This window comes from Schistocerca piceifrons, chromosome X (genome assembly GCF_021461385.2).
Source record: "Schistocerca piceifrons isolate TAMUIC-IGC-003096 chromosome X, iqSchPice1.1, whole genome shotgun sequence".
In the NCBI taxonomy this organism is placed as follows: domain Eukaryota; kingdom Metazoa; phylum Arthropoda; class Insecta; order Orthoptera; family Acrididae; genus Schistocerca; species Schistocerca piceifrons.
In genome coordinates, this window is record NC_060149.1 from 255,733,677 (window position 1) to 255,750,450 (window position 16,774).

A 16,774-nucleotide genomic window follows, 5' to 3' on the forward strand; every position below is an offset into this window, starting at 1 on the left:
TTAAAAGGGTGCACTCCAACAGAATATGGACCACCGTCAAGGACGCCCCACAACGACAAAGAGGTTGATCCTCACGACACAGTAAATAACTGTGCGTCAGTCGGGTGTGGCCAATGCGGAGCCGACAAAGGACGACTGAGTACCTGCGGGTGGCTCGCATGGATGACCGCCAAACAGTCGTCGTCTCCTTGATACGACGGAGTTTGGTTGGCACAGGCAGGTTGCGCCATTCAGTGTCCCAGAAATCGAAAACTTTGCGGCGTAATAGTGCCCGCAAATCAGTCGCCGGGAGGCCAATCTCCAGAGGTGGTTGACTGGTGGCCTCTTTCGCCAGGCGGTCAACATTCTCATTGCCGGGTATCCCAACATGGCCTGGGGTCCACACAAAGACCACAGAGCGGCCGCGACGTGCAAGAGTATGCAGGGACTCATGGATAGCCAGCACCAGACGAGAACGAGGAAAACACTGGGCGAGAGCTCGTAAACCGCTCAGGGAATCGCTACAGATAATGAAGGACTCACCTGAGCAGGAGCGGATATACTCTAGGGCTCGAAAGATGGCGACCAGCTCAGCAGTGTAAACGCTGCAGCCAGCCGGCAAGGAACGTTGTTCGGAATGGTCCCCTAGAGTTAGCGCATAACCGACTCTACCAGCAACCATCGAGCGGTCAGCGTAAACAATGCCAGAGCCCTGATACGTGGCCAGGATGGAATAAAAGCGGCGGCGGCGGCGGCGGAAGGCCTCTGGAGAGACTGAGTCCTTCGGGCCCTGTGCCAAGTTGAGCCGAAGGCAAGGGCGAGGCACACACCACAGGGATGTACGCAGAGGTGCCCGGAAAGGAGGTGGAACAGGGAAAAACCCAAGCCCGGAGAGAAGCTCCTTGACGCGTACGGCGATCGGACAACCCGACCGGGACCGACGGTCTGGCAGATGGACGACTGACTGCGGGAACAGGACACGGCAATTTGGATGCCCGGGCAAGCTAAAAACATGGGCAACATAAGCAGCCAGTAATTGTTGGCGTCGTAACCGCAGTGGAGGGACACCTGCCTCCATAAGTATGCTGTCCACAGGGCTGGTTCGGAAGGCACCAGTGGCAAGTCGGATCCCGCTGTGTAGTATTGGGTCCAGCACCCGCAACGCAGATGGGGATGCTGACCCATAAGCCAGGTTCCCATAATCCAGACGAGACTGGATTAACGCCTGGTAGAGCCATAGGAGAGTATTAAACCTAAGGACATCACACACATCCATGCCCGAGGCAGGATTCGAACCTGCAACCGTAGCAGTCCCGCGGTTCCGGACTGAGCGCCTAGAACCGCTACACCACCGCGGCCGGCAGTTTGGGAGACGATTTTCTGGAATTTTAAAGGTCAGTCCATATCTATAAACTAAGAATTTTGCTTAGTCTGGCTTTGCAATCTATTAATGAAACTGGTAAAAAAACGTTATTTTCCAAAAAAAAATTGCTTAAAAAATAAGGTGTCTTATAGTCCATAAAATACTCTGTATCGTAAAAAACATAATTTTGGTGGTGCATTCAGTGGTATATGTGAATACTGTATGCAAATTGTTTTGCAAATGTGGCTAGTATCCCGAAAGAATGCTATAGCTGTCATACAGGATGACTAAGACTCAATTTGCCCTCTGTGTTCCTTGCAGTGTTGAAAGTACTTTATGGGAAACTAACCCCCCTCCCCCCATGTGTCTGTGCATTGTGCAGCCAGTGACAAGTATCACTGGTGAGCAGGGGAAAGGTCGGTATAATTTTGTAAAAGACCCTGCAATGGCATCTTGTGACTTAGTAGGGAAGAAACAGTTTAGACTCTCCTGCTTGCTCTTTAGTTTGCAGATGTACGAAGGAGGGAAGTACGTGATCACAACCTCAAGTGTCAACCTCCCACCCATCTGCCCCCACCAACCCATCAAACACCTAGGACACAATTTATTCCTTAATAGGATTCTAGAGCACTTAAATGTCGCACACAAACTTAATATTTGTCATAACTCATTTCATTTAATAAAGAAACATCAATTTTATAGCATAATTTTAGCAATCTCTGATTACTCTATTCCCTGAAATAGGTAAGACATTTGTCATAGAGAACAAACGAGTTTGACTTTTTTGTAGGAACTTTAATGTAGGGAGGCAATGTGTTCCTAGTATCATTCTGCATCATAACGTAAGAAACTTGTATCTGTATTCCATGCAGTGTTAAATAACTTTTTTGGAAAACTAACAACCCCCCACCACTACATATCTGTGCACTGCATAGCCAGTGAGAATTACTGGAGAAACCAATGTTTCAGCCACTCTTACAGTGGCTGCTTCTGCATCTACTGGTGACCTGTAGACCCAGAAGAATGCCACTATAACCATGGTGAAACACTGGTTTCTCCAGTACATTTTTTACATTATGACGCTGTACAATACTTGGAAAACCCACAGAAGCAATTAAATTTAAAGTAGTTTGATTTTGTACTAGGAAAAATTTTCACTAGAAGCTGCAGTTTTAAAGCTATTCGAGAGAAACATAAAACAACCTTTACAGGCCCCCACCACAACCCCACCAGCCAGGATTTTTATTATGTTCTTCAGTGGCACTCCCTCCTACCAATCTGCACAAATTTGTGACTACACAATTGTTTTTTTCTCTCATTTGATCTTTGTCTGTTGACTCTGCTACATTTCACAGACAATATAGCCTCACAGATATTAGTAAAAAAAGAAAAAACAACAATGTCAAATATTACCACTGCATAGAAGCCTATGGAAACTTACCTCATTCATTCGAATGTGCACAGGTGCAAATAAAAAGCAGTTACACTTACCACTCACCACTGCACAAAACACACTGTATTACTCACTTCAAATGCATGCCAAGTTTACGTATAGTCTTACCTGCCACATTTGTTCATTACAACCAACAGTACAATGTCCTGAGTACAATCCATATGAGAACACTACTGCACAGTTAAAAGGCATGCACAAACAAAAGTTACCGTAAAATCATGATGCATATGAAAACAGCAGTTTTCTGCAGACACTGTAGAATAAAACGAAGTTATAGTGGGAAGCTGTTGAATACAGTGCATTTATCAGTTTTAACAGTCTAAATTTTTAGATAAGGAAAATTTTCAAATTTGTGAGACATACCAAGATTTTACTGAACAATGTGTTGGAGTATGTTAAGACTTTTGTAAGCCAAGATTCATATGGTACACTAACTTAAAATTAGTTGTGCGTTTCAATAAACAACCAAGCCACCAAATGACTATACTATCCTGAAGTATTGTGCGTGACATTACAATGTTTGTGGGTACTTTTTATTGTCCTCCGCTTGTAACAACACAGATACGTCATTCTGTCCCAGCACCACAATAGGCATCCCCCATTGCACCTGAATGATGCCCAGTAATGTAAAATTTGTGTAATGTCTGCAAAGAATACTCTGATCTCTCCAGATTGTCTTTCATTAAACTACATCACACTTACATATAACACCAAGCATTTTTTTCAAAAACTATAGGACTGGTCCCAGTTTAAACCCTGAGGATTCCAACAATCTACATACTGAGGGGAGTTCAGAAATGAAGTTGCACACATTGTTCCCCACATTGTGCAACAATAGTGGTGCATCATCAGAAGAAAGTAAATGTTCCAGGTTCCCCCCCCCCCCCCCCCCCACACACACACACACACACACACACACACACACACACACACTCTTGCTGCAGAATGGATAACAGGTGCATGACAGTTTAGAACAGAAAGGGCCCGATAACTGGAAAAAGTCTCCATAGTTAAAAGTACGTAGGACTGTACATTTAAACCAAACACTGATTCACTGGGTAACTGACTTATATGGACGAAATGCAATGTCTTGTCCAATCATAGTGAAATGGTGCCAACAATTTGACCAAGGCTGCACAGGCAGAGGTGATGCTTATACAGAACGAAGGCCACCAACATCAACCACAGATGACTATGTTAAGACAACTGAGGAAATAATTCGCAACAATAACAGATTTTCAGAAAATGATGTTCAAACAGCAGTTTTTGAAAGGTTCCATGGCCACAGAGTGGATTTCTACTGTCAAACAACTGAATAATTTGTAGAACATTCTGACCATTGTTAACAGATTAGGTGAGTAGGTTGAAAAGTTGCATCATGTATCTGAGTCACTTAGAAGGGTAGTGCTGTGTTACTTGGCCTGCCATAAGAAGGTGTAACTTACTTTTTGGAGTCCCTTGCAGCTGAGAGCCATATTTAAGACATTTATGAAGTAACAGTAAATCAGATATAAAACGTTCTTTAGTGGTAAAAATTCAAAGAGATGGAAGCGGACGCTCCAGAGTCGCACCATCTTGTGGATGTAGACACATTAAATTTTTCCTACTTCTAAAAACTTAAAATTTGTGTGGAAGTAACAAATATTTGCATGTACTAAAAAAACATCTGTCTAGAAGGTGGTCAGAAAATTCTCTTATTTACTCTGCAATATATATTTTGAAAATAATTATTTTGTTCCTAAGATGTTATTAAGTCAATCCCTAAGTGTAAGAAGGGATGCTTCACATGGGTTCATACTGTGTTCTAGCATTAATCTGCACTATATTAGACACACGACAATATTTGTGATCAACAGTCCAATGTACAATTATTGCAAACACTATCTCAAGTTTTGTAATTTACCAGCATACCACTGATGAACGTAAAGACATGGACTGCACAGAGTTAAGAGAAATACAAATGGCACAACAACAGTAGGGTGGTGATGGAAACTAGTCATGCATTGATGAAGAAACGATCTTAGCATTTGCTTCAGAGATTTACAGAAATCAAAGATGGCTGGACACGGACCTCAGCTTTACTAATCAGAAATACAAGTCCAGTAGCTTGGCTGGAATCACAGTATTTGCCAGGAACTAAATATCACTATTTACACAATAGCAGTATTAAGAGAGTTCAAAAGACTAAATATCCAAAGTATAGACTGAGTATACACTAAGTCAGCTCCACAGCAAGCAGAAGATGTTGATGGGACAAAACCATAGGAAGCACTGATAATACAAAGCAATATGACGAGCTGAACATGCAAGTTTTAGCAAAATGTCAATCCATAATTTTTTTCTCATAATGTAAGATGGGAGAAGGCATAACAGGCATACTGACGCATCAAAAAACCCAGAAGAACTGTATTGCAATATCATTAACTTTTGCAATTAGAAGTCTTGCCATATCTCTTTCTAGTGGTTTTATTTTGCTTTCTTGTTTATGGCAGCTGTGTGAAAAATCAATAACTTCATATCTTAGCATGACATCCATACAGCTCTTGTATAACATTCTAAATAGATAGGGTTATAGAAGCCATTATATGACTAGGATATTAGGATTACTACAAATGTATTTATGTTTTGAATGTTAAAATGTTTGTCACTTTAATCCAATAATCTGCAAGAGAGGTGTTGATTTATGTCATATGCAATAACATTTGAGCGAGGGGAAAACTACTTTTCTGGCAGTGGAAAACAACTTTTTACCCAAAAGCTGCACTTTTTGACATCATCTTCCTTCATCAATGCCTTTGTCACATGTTTTTCCTCGCCCATCTCTGAAATACAACTCTATAACGTTTGCAAAGCACCACTCTGCATCTTCCAATACATCTTTCAATAGGAGGATACTGAAGTAGTAGTAGAAATCCCCAACTTTCACTCTGCGAAACCACCTTCATCAACACGCAGATTGCTTCATTTTTCTTCTTTGCAATTCAGGCCACTTTGGTTTTCTTTAAATCAAGCTGGTATAGAAAATGTCACACACACACACACACACACACACACACACACACACCACTGGCACAGGGCCAGCAGTTTCCACTCGTTTCCTCAAATGTTGCTTCATTTCTGGGATGAAGTGATGTATCCATAGTAGCAAAGTGGCCCACAAAAATTAAATTTTTGTAAATGGTCTAGACTTTTTGAGAATCCATTTTTGCATTAACTTTCAGTCAGTAGCCAACCAATATGGTATCAATCTTATCACAGTTAATTATTCATGTAAAATGTGTGATAGTCTTCTGACATGTCTATTACATCCACCTTTAATAGCCAAATGTTAAAATCAGAAATGTACACTGTCATAATGTTTCCATTTATAGCTGCAGTTCTGAAATGTCCAAGTGGATCATCTTCAAGGATGACCCATGTTAAATCAGCCACGTTTCATAACAGTTTTTTATGAAACACCTACAATATCATGAATTTAAAATTTCTTATAAAGTAAAGTATCCTACAGACCAATTTATGCATATGTTTTGGTACAACTAATATCTACATAAAAAAGATTTATTGATTTTGTGCCATACCAAGAAAATTTCCCCTTGTGCTCATAAAACCTGTTTGTAGTTTTAAGGCAGTTTAACAAAATGTTGCCCTAACAAGTTTGTATTATTACTACAACTAATATGTTATTTGTTTATGCAGCTAACTACATTAATAGATCACCTTACCAGGATTTGTATGAACATGCAGGGGACAAAACTACAGACAATAGTTCCTGGACAATTTTCAATAACACTTCTACCTATCATCTAACTTGTTCTATTGTTAAGCTTAAAATGATATGGATTTCCACTTCATAATGAAAGTACTTATGAGTAGTGAGGGGGGGAGAAAATTTAACAGACAGTGAAGACAGAGTTCATGTACATAAACAAGATTCACATCAAACACACAAAAAATTTCTGCCACAAATAACACAACCAGAACAATTTTGTGCCATGACATTAAGTTCCCAGTTACTTACTCCGCCTATAAAATCTTTCCAGTGTAAAGATACACACACTGTTCACTAAAGTGTTGCAGTTTTCTGAAGATTCACAGAAAATACTGAGAAGTAAGTACTGCTGATTTCTTAGCTATAAAATTTCTCTGCATATCAATAATGATTAAGAATTTGGACAGCTACATCATTTAAGTCTGTTTTAATGTAATTGCTTCTGATACTATCCACTGACATGAATCCATACATTTGCCAAACTTCAAATGGCCACCACTTTAATTACATTTACTATGTCAGACATGCAACATCTATACAACTATTAGTATTCAGGTAATTCACCTACTTACAACTTCTAGCACACTCCTAGCACTTCAGGACGAATAATTCAGTACAGCATAAAGACTATTTCCTTTTACTCCCCCCCCCCCCCCTCTCTCTCTCTCTCTCTCTCTCTCTCTCTCTCTCTCTCTCTCCCCACACACACACACACACACACACACACACACACACACACACACAGTGACACAATACTGCACAAAATATACTCTGCATTAAAAAAATCATTTACTCATTCAAAATAGGCAAATGTTTAAAATTTATTAGAGATGAAGCAACCTATGTCTAAATATGCCACAAGTGAGCTGTTATAAAGCAAGACAACTTCTCCCATTAGATGCTTTAAGGGGAAACATGCTAAATCGGCCCAAGAAATAGAAATTTCTTTGCAATTCAAATACTCTGCAGTTTTCTTTGTTAAAATGAACTATGTTTCATACAAATCTGATGATTATTTTCCACAATATTGTCAATTTTACAACATGTAGCATATCAAGTACTACACCCATTTTTGCGCTATTCTAAGATTTGAGGCATATGACTGCTGTCTCCACGTGATTTAAGCATCTCTCATTTACATTTCAATGGTTTCCCAACCTGCAACATTGGTGGCAATTGAACATTGTTAATGACACGAGATGAAGATATGTTTGTTGGCACACAGGAATTGCTGTTGTAATTTTCATCATTTGTCCAAAGGGAACGCCAAGAATAAAGTTTTAGGCAAATCAAGAGGCCAAGGAAATCAACATACAAGTGTTAATAACACAAGTAATTAAGAAGAAGAGTGGTTGTCCATATGTGCTTCTAATGATGAAAAACAACCCATGGGTGCATCAAGAAAGAAGTAGAAAGTTAATCTTGATTCCGTGTGTGTCTGTTACAAACACCTTCAGAATACAGAAATAATTGACATGAAGATACTGTATGAATTCATCAGTTTGTATATACAATGTAAGGAATGAGGTGGTGGTATTTCTTTCAGTAAAAACAGAAATATTTGTAAGGGAATTGTGAGTCAGTTTGTTAAAGAATATGCTAGGTGTACATCTACCATGGTGACAACAACATCTAATTTAGGCCAAACTAAGTACAAGATAATAATATAAGTCTTTTATATTAACTTAGATCAATAGGTAAATATATGCAGGCAGGAAACATTCTTTGTGCAGCATTAGATGTTCGTGAACCTCCCACTTGATTTTCTATTTATAATAAAATAACTGGGTCAGCTGTCAGTGACGTGTGACACAAATGGAACAAGCAGCTCAGCAAGTGATAAATGTAAACATAGAAGATAATTACACAAATAATGGCTTTTTCTGTCACGTCTTTTGATACTGGTAGAGCTTTGTATGTAGAAGTGATGATCAAATTTTGCTTTGCTTGTCATAATGACCCAGGAGCAAGACACACCTGTGAAAAAAAATTATGATGCACCAATTGGAAGTATGGAGGTGTCTCAAGTACAAAAAATTTTCAGCACTCTGTCAGTGCTGCAGGTGTATATGAAATATCTCAATGATGGTGACACCAAGAACTTTGGAACAATTTGTGAAGAGAGACCATATGGCCCCGACATTCAGATTACAAAATTAGAATGCACAGGGCACGTTCAGAAAAGACTTGGCTCAAGGCTGAGAAAGCTTCTGAAGGGAAAGGCAGGAAATAAATTAGAAGATGGAAAAAACTTCGACGAAAAGGACATCTCACAAGTACTGAAATAGAAAAGTTGATAACTTATGGGTTAGCCATAAGAAGGAACTGTAATGATTGTGGAAATACAAGAAAAGCTGTATCGGCAATTTTTCCACAAGTTATCAAGTGATGAAGACAAACAACACAGCCTTTGCCCAAGCAGACCTGAAAGTTGGTGCAAATATAAACAGACAGTATGTTCTGGTGAAAATTATGAGCATGAACACTGTTTACCAGTAGCAGTTATGAGAACAATAAAACCTACATTTAGGGACCTTGTTAATTATAATGTACTCAAAAAAGTGCATACAAGATAAAAATCAAAATCTTGATGAAAGTTTTAACTCTGTAGTTTGGAATCATCTACCAAAATTGGTGTATGCACACTATGAAACAATAGAGCCAAGAATAAAAAGTGAGAATGCTGTGAGTCGGTTGATGCTAAATATGGCACAGGAAAATATTAATTATAAAAATTGTTACAAAAACTTGTAAATAATTTACAAATAAAACTTTAATACTGTTTTTTCAAACCTACATTTTTTGTTCAATAGGTACCATTATTCCTAGAACTGTGTCACAGAAACTTGAAATTTTCTGCTGCTGTTCCAAGATGACAACTGAACAAACAGATGTACATTTGACTTTGCAAGTGGATTTATTTTGATTCAGGCTCAAAAGAAGATTCATTCTTTAAATGTTAACCAAACTTTTTAAACAAATGTCAACAGAACTCTACAAATTCAATATGGCTTAATCTGCAGGGAAAATGGCTCACACTTGTCTCCTCATGTGTACTATTTACCTCTTTGTATCCTTACATAATAAGGTCGACAAATATTGTAGAAGTGGTACAAATTTTCAATCAACTATCTGAAGTATAGTCACAGAAATATTAAGTTAACTCCCAGAGAATATGTTATAAAAACACAAACACAATACAAAAATAAAAATGGATAAAGTGGTAACTGTATCACCAGTAAGAAGCTTGCAGGTACAAAAATTTGACCTACAGAATGTCACAGAAGCAAAAAGAGCTTAGTATTTTGCAAAATCTCTCTCTCTCTCTCTCTCTCTCACCCCCCCCCCCACCTCACACACACACACACACACACACACACACACTCTCTCTCTCTCTCTCTCTCTCTCTCTCTCTCTCTCTCTCTCTCTCTCTCTACAGATTATAGATTAGCATCAATTAAGTCAGGAGCTAGGATATGGAAAAATGGACTACACTTTTATTTTGCGGAATTTTATTGAAACTGGTTTTTTTTTTTTTTTTTACATTTGTCATCATACAATATTGTGAAATATATATAAACAAACAATTGCATACACAGTTGTAAGTCCATGCAGAAGCCTAATCAATTAGGATACTTTAATGCCTTGAGTGTGAAGAGCTAAGATTTCTAATGTTCTTCCAATTTTTATCTCACTTACCTTTTCTTAAAGTCTGTTAGAACAGCTGCATCTCAAACAATGGCAAGCACTTTACTTAATGTCACCTGTTCCTGGTAAATATCCTGCTGATAATGGCAAACTATCCTATTCACTTTCTCTAAGGAAAGGCATAGTCTTGTATTGCTGGTAATTCAGACCACTAAACAAGTCAGCACAACTGCAATAAGCTGTTTGATTAAAGATTACCTCCTCAAAATGTCCACAATGAATATAATGCCATGAATGATAATTATGACTACAACCAATCATGCATTTGTCACAAATCACAATAATGTCACTGAAGAACCCAGACAAACATTGTGAGCATTACAATGCACTGCAGGCATTTATCAGCAACAAGAAGAACTGAAAAAGTGCTACAATTATTCCAATAAAGATGTTAATGATTTAAGAATGGACACACCTTTCTTACAATTTCATCATAGCAAAAACACCCACAAATAAAGCTAATGATGAATACACAATATTTAAAACATGCCAGAATGGCCATAAACTTTACAAGTAACATAACCTCAAGTCCTAATACTCATTGCCACATTCGTCACATGGAACATGTAGTGCAAAGTTTATCTACTCATGTGTACCTACTCAAATTATTCAACACATTTAACTTCCACAGATTTCTGCCTTTAAACACACTAGACATCAACATTCCACAGATAAATTACAAGCCACAGATAATTTACAAGAAACAATTCTTTAGCAAGTTTCAAGTGACTAACTTCAGAAAGTGCTTTAAAGTAGTGTTTTGCCGAAGACAAAAATTATACTGCACGAATTAATCATACACAAGCAGCCTATAGCAAAATACCTTAATGTACCTAAATTAGGTTGCAAACTTTTATTATTTCAAAGTTTCTCCATGTACATTTTACCTTAAAAAGACATATCTCAGCAAACACTCCTTGGTTTAGAAAAGGACAGAAGGTCCACAGCTCAACATACTATCAACATTGATATAATTATAGACAGAACGAGCTATGACTGGACAAGAATGGGGTAGGGAATCAGCTATCACCTTGTTTAAGGGTATATACAGCATTTGCCTCAAGTGATTTAGGAAAACCACATGCACCCTACATCAAGGACAGCTAGCAAAATTTTTGAACCCTACTCCTCCCAAAAGTGAGTCCAGGTCCCAAATTTTAATATTAGAATACACATTTTTAGGAAGGCAGATCTTGTAATAAACATACTGTTGTGCCACCACAAATCAATTTTAAAGAAATACTGACTTAAAAGCAGTTAACAAGGACACATCACCCCCCCCCCCCCAACTTACAACCATTATACAAACAGTGAGTGGAATCAAACAAATACAACTATACAATTTTTTATAACTTTTGTGAAATGAGAGGAAAAAAAATCTCCCACTTAAGAAATTAGAAGCGTCTCCTATCATAAAGAAATACAACTGCCAGGTGATAGTACATTACACACTATCAGCCAATACACATGAAACCAACATGTAACAATCTTTTGTGAATAAAACCACCTAGACCGCTTAATATATGTCTTTACTTGTAAACGTTGTTCTGGGTACTATCATAATCAGATCTGTAATCAAGATTAAACGGACGAAATAATTGAGGTGTTTCTTACATATTATCAAGCTACAATAGATTAAAATTAAAATACTAAAAAATTTTGAAAAGTTGACTAACAATGAAACTTGCTTTACTAGCTCTAAGTTTCAGTGAGTGGACTTTGATTTTTCATCCCTTTTAGCTTGACAATATACAACAAATGCCTCTAATCCTTAATGTTCCTTTAATCTTAATTACCGATCTGTTGATTGCAATAGCATAAACAACATTATAAATAAAGACATGTATTAAGCAATCTAAACAGTTTTACTCACAAAACATTCAGACTGATCGTGAACTCTTACAGGAAATTTATTTCCTTGATCAATAAATAACAATGCCTGCAATGACTAGGAAACAGAATATACTGATATAATTACCAACTACGAGCTGCGATAATGCTCTCATCTGGCTACGCAGACAAATTTACCACTATCTTGTGGCACATTATGTGCATTTAAGTCATTATGGAGGGGATACAGCTGTTTGAAGTAAGAATCGTGTAAGGAAATAAATCCGTATATTCTAGTGAAATGACAGAGTCTGTCCCACAAGTTGTTCAATATTTATAAATTATATGTTATGTGATAACTGCCTTAGCTACTTTGTTAAGAATAAAAGAGTGTACACAACTTCTTTCTCACATTCATCAAACATCACTAATAACCCACTGCATTTTCAATAATTTATAATCAATAGCATAAAACAGGATGGGAACATCATATCAAAACATATCCAATGTCCTTATATGCTCAAATTCAGAGAAAATCTTTACAAGATTGTGTCTTTTGGATAACTAGACTAGAAGAATCTGCAACATTCCTTTCATTACCATCAATTAAAACACCTATATTATGCAGTTATTTAAGACACATGCCTACCCCCTCAAATTTCCCATTGAATAGAATATGTAGTGCATCATGACAAGAGCACATTCCTCAAATTCCTTTTCATGTCACACAACACTTCAGCTGGTGAACATATTTTAAACCAATAGCTAATGATGCCTCAGATGATCAAGTGAAGAATACTGTGCATAAAATGTACACATTACAAAATGTTTTGGGAGGGTTTACTAAGTGTTCATATATTTCCTCGGCATTAAAAAGCCAGCACTTTCTGACAGCTTCAGTTACTGCCTTGTTGCAGCATTATAATGTTTTGGTTGGGGATTGTTTGGGTGAGGAGACCAGACAGCGAGGTCATCAGTCTCATCAGATTAAGGAAGGATGGGGAAGGATGTCGGCCGTGCCCTTTCAAAGGAACCATCCCAGCATTTGCCTGGAGCGATTTAAGGAAATCACGGAAAACCTAAATCAGGATGGCCGGACGCGGGATTGAACCGTCGTCCTCCCGAATGCGAGTCCAGTGTGCTAACCACTGCACCACCTCGCTCGGTTATAATGTTTTGGTATCAGTGCCAAGTAAGTAGGTGGCTATATCCACCGGAAATTGTAATTTTACTTAGAAAAAAAGGGGGGAGGGGGGGATGGGCTGATAAGTTAACAGTTCTGGCGCAGACAGAGAGAGTTCATACAAGAACTTAAACTTTTTACAACCATGGATTATGTCCCAGTACTTCCAATGGTAGAAGAATCACTTGTTACTTCCAGTGGCACCTGTAATAGTGCAACACAAGGGTGCTTTCAATAATTAGGAATAATTAAAGAAATGGACATCTCATATGGTCCATAAGTTTCTACTGCCTATGTGATGCATCCATTTATCTTTTTATTTTACAATGAACCCCTTTTGTAGAATGATTACTACAGCATTCTCCTGCCATCATCATCCTCCATGGCCCCAGAGGAAGAAAGTGGTGGTATTTCCTTCTTTGTCTGCACCTTTCGAACAACTATGAATAATTTACTGAGCAGGTGCCAACAGCTGATGTCCAGTAATCCCTGTCTGTAGTTTTTATCCTTAAACATGCAGTCAGCGACTAACAGCATTGTCATGCAACAAAAAACCAGAGAATATATACAGCATGCAAGCAAATGATGAAATATGAAAGTATGCATGTATCTTTTAAAACTGTTGCAACCAAGGCACTGGAAAATGTTTTGTAGAAATAGAAAGAACAAAGGGCATACCTTCACCTGCAGTTTTTCCTTTGTTTACCACATTCATCTGGCATACTACATAAACAGGTAGATAGCACTAAATTAGGCTTCGGCAGAAGAAACACTTATGTTTATTACTTACCACAAGTGGAGTACAGAGAATATGCAGTATTTCACTTAGTTATTAACAAACAAAAAATATCAAAAATGAGTGATTTACAAAAAGATGTGATCAGAAGTGCTCCTATATATGGCATACTCAAAGGACTTTCAGAAATTATGAACATAATTAGTTGTGAGATTGAAGTTCAAAAGTACAAAAATTAGTACGCTATGACAATTTATAGGAGCGTAATTTAACAAATCCATCTCTTTTCCTCTTAACTCTGCAACGATTTTTTTTCCGTTTAGAGCACACAGGCAGAATTCTCAATTTAGAATTCCCATCAGTGAAGCCACCACACTACACATTGTCCTCTTAGGCTTTAATGCAAAAATCTTAGCAGTTTCTTTAATCAATGTTGATGTCAAAGTGCAATGTGTCAATGCTCAGCAATTTCTCAGAGTCAATAACCATAATTAAATTCCATCCCTTCTCACAAGACAGTGAAATTAGCAATGCTTCCATCTCAATCTCTCTTGATTTACATGTATCAAGTCAGGGTCCCTCCACAAGTGCCAGTTATGTAAGGCACACTGGAGACCTTCTTTAAAGTTTGGAAAGTAGGAGACAGGTACTACCAGAAGTAAAGGTGTGAGAGTGGATCATTAGTCATGCCCAGGTAGCTCAGTTGGTAAGATCACTTACCAGGAAAGAAAAGTTTCCAGTTCAAGTATTGGTCTGCCACAATTTTAAGCTGTCCAGAAGTTTTAATTTTTCCTAATATTTGTCAGGTCCTAGCTTATCTAGAACATTTATATTTCTCAATAAATGAAGCACAGGTTCCATAACTGACTGTCAGCTTTATAAAGCATCAGTTACTGCCACATAAGTGGATATTTTTCCATAATATTTGAGGAGCAATAAAAGCTATCTGCACAGGAAAGTGAACAGTTAATTTTAACATAGTGAAGAAAGTGCCAGTATTACTGAACCAAAGATGATATAGCAGATCCTGTTACACAGAAGAAGAATATGATTAAAGTGAAAGTTTTCCACTACCTCAAGACAAAATAGTTCACTGATAACACTTAAGCTGAACTTCAATTACAGCATCTATAGTAATACCTACAAAGGGAAAATGCACAATTGCATGCAACATTTTTGCTTACTGGATGGAGCTATTCTGATCACATCTCCTGTATGCTCTAATTTCTGAAACATTTCACATATAGTAACTGTTGTAAAACAAGAACTTACATCACTTTCAGAGGATGAAGATGAAGGGGAGATGTTAGACGCCACATCACACACACAGCTACCCACATTTTTTCTTTCTGTAATCAATGTATGTTCTGCATAGATATCAGCAGTATCTTCACATTCTTCATGCACATTTGAGTATAATGGCTCACTCTGAATAACAGGAAGACTAGTGAAAGATATTGATTCCCCAGTGTCAAAATTGTCTGCTTCTATAGTTGCATCAAAACAAATTTCTTCCAGTTTCTGATCTTCAGTGCTTTCCACTGGTAACTGGGAGCCATTAGTGAATAATGAATTAGTGGATTCCGTGATAGGGTACTCATACGTCCCATCACAGACTGGAACTGCAGAAAAATGTTCAAATGAATTCTGGCTATCAGTAAAAAGTTCATCTAGCAAATTTTCATGTATGTACATGTTTACTCCATCACCATTTATATCTTCTGAATTTACATCTGCTTCTGAATCTGTTACATGTATACACACACCATTACCACTTTTCCTTTTTTGAATCTCAGAAGAGTCATATCCTATAGGATCACAATTTTTTGGCCCTGTTGCACCAGGCAAGTCATTAGTGTTGAATTCATCTTCAGGGGAGTGTACATCAGTATCAAAAACACCATCTTGAGGAACTGACACACACGCTAAAATTTCTGGTGCATCATTATTACATGCTAGATCATCAGACTGCATTTCTAATAAGTCTGCCTGAAGTTCATTTGTACTGCATATATCTGCCTGGTAAACATCATATTCATCATCAACAATGGTAGTAAAAAAGTGAGATCCATTACCAGGCATATCTTTTAACGAATGATCAGTTTCAGACTTCAAGACTATATCACTAACTTCTAATAACAAACTAAAGTCATCACTGGCAGGATCAGCAAGTAAAACAGTTTCCACTGGTGTATCTAATTGATTCCCACTTTGATACAGTACACCTGTGTCAGTACTTTCCTCTTCTACTCCCACATTTATTGTAATTTTAGCTTCAACCTCAGCATTACTGTTTTCCAAACTAAGTCCCTCTATACAAGGAAGAGTATTACTGTCCTGATATGAAGATTCACCCAATATATTCTTAATACTGTTTTCAGTCTCTTTCATATTGTTAGGAGTTTCACACACTGATATTAGTTCACACACAGGCATGCTATCCTGATCAGTCTTACTTACAATTTTCACATTTTTTGCAAGATCTGCCATATCTGTAAAATCTGGAAAGAAAAGTTTACAATTAGTACACAGTTCAGGTATGACCATAAGTACAATTTTAAGCCTAGAGTACTAATGGGGGAAAATGTTACATTGTTACTAAACCAAAGCAAATTTTAATACTCTATATTTTATTCAAGGGATGTTGTTATTTATAGTTTATGCACTAGTTAAATTACAATTATACAGTCTCCAATGGTATGTCACACACAAAATAAGTGCAAAATTCCTGTTTTACAACTGCCACTAACCAG

The 16,774-nt window shown here is 37.6% G+C and overlaps 1 protein-coding gene across 6 annotated transcripts in view; it reads right to left on the reverse strand.

Moving 5' to 3' along the window:
- LOC124722996 (LIM domain and actin-binding protein 1) overlaps window positions 1–16,774 on the reverse strand; it is a 234,311-nt gene that overhangs the window by 214,773 nt on the left and 2,764 nt on the right. For 4 of the 6 annotated variants that reach the window (XM_047248167.1, XM_047248168.1, XM_047248170.1 and 1 more), the window contains exon 2: window positions 16,482–16,522. In XM_047248167.1, the coding sequence (XP_047104123.1) occupies window positions 16,482–16,511 (30 nt within the window). In that variant the 5' untranslated portion in view covers window positions 16,512–16,522. The other 2 variants (XM_047248166.1, XM_047248165.1) reach the window with 1 other exon arrangement.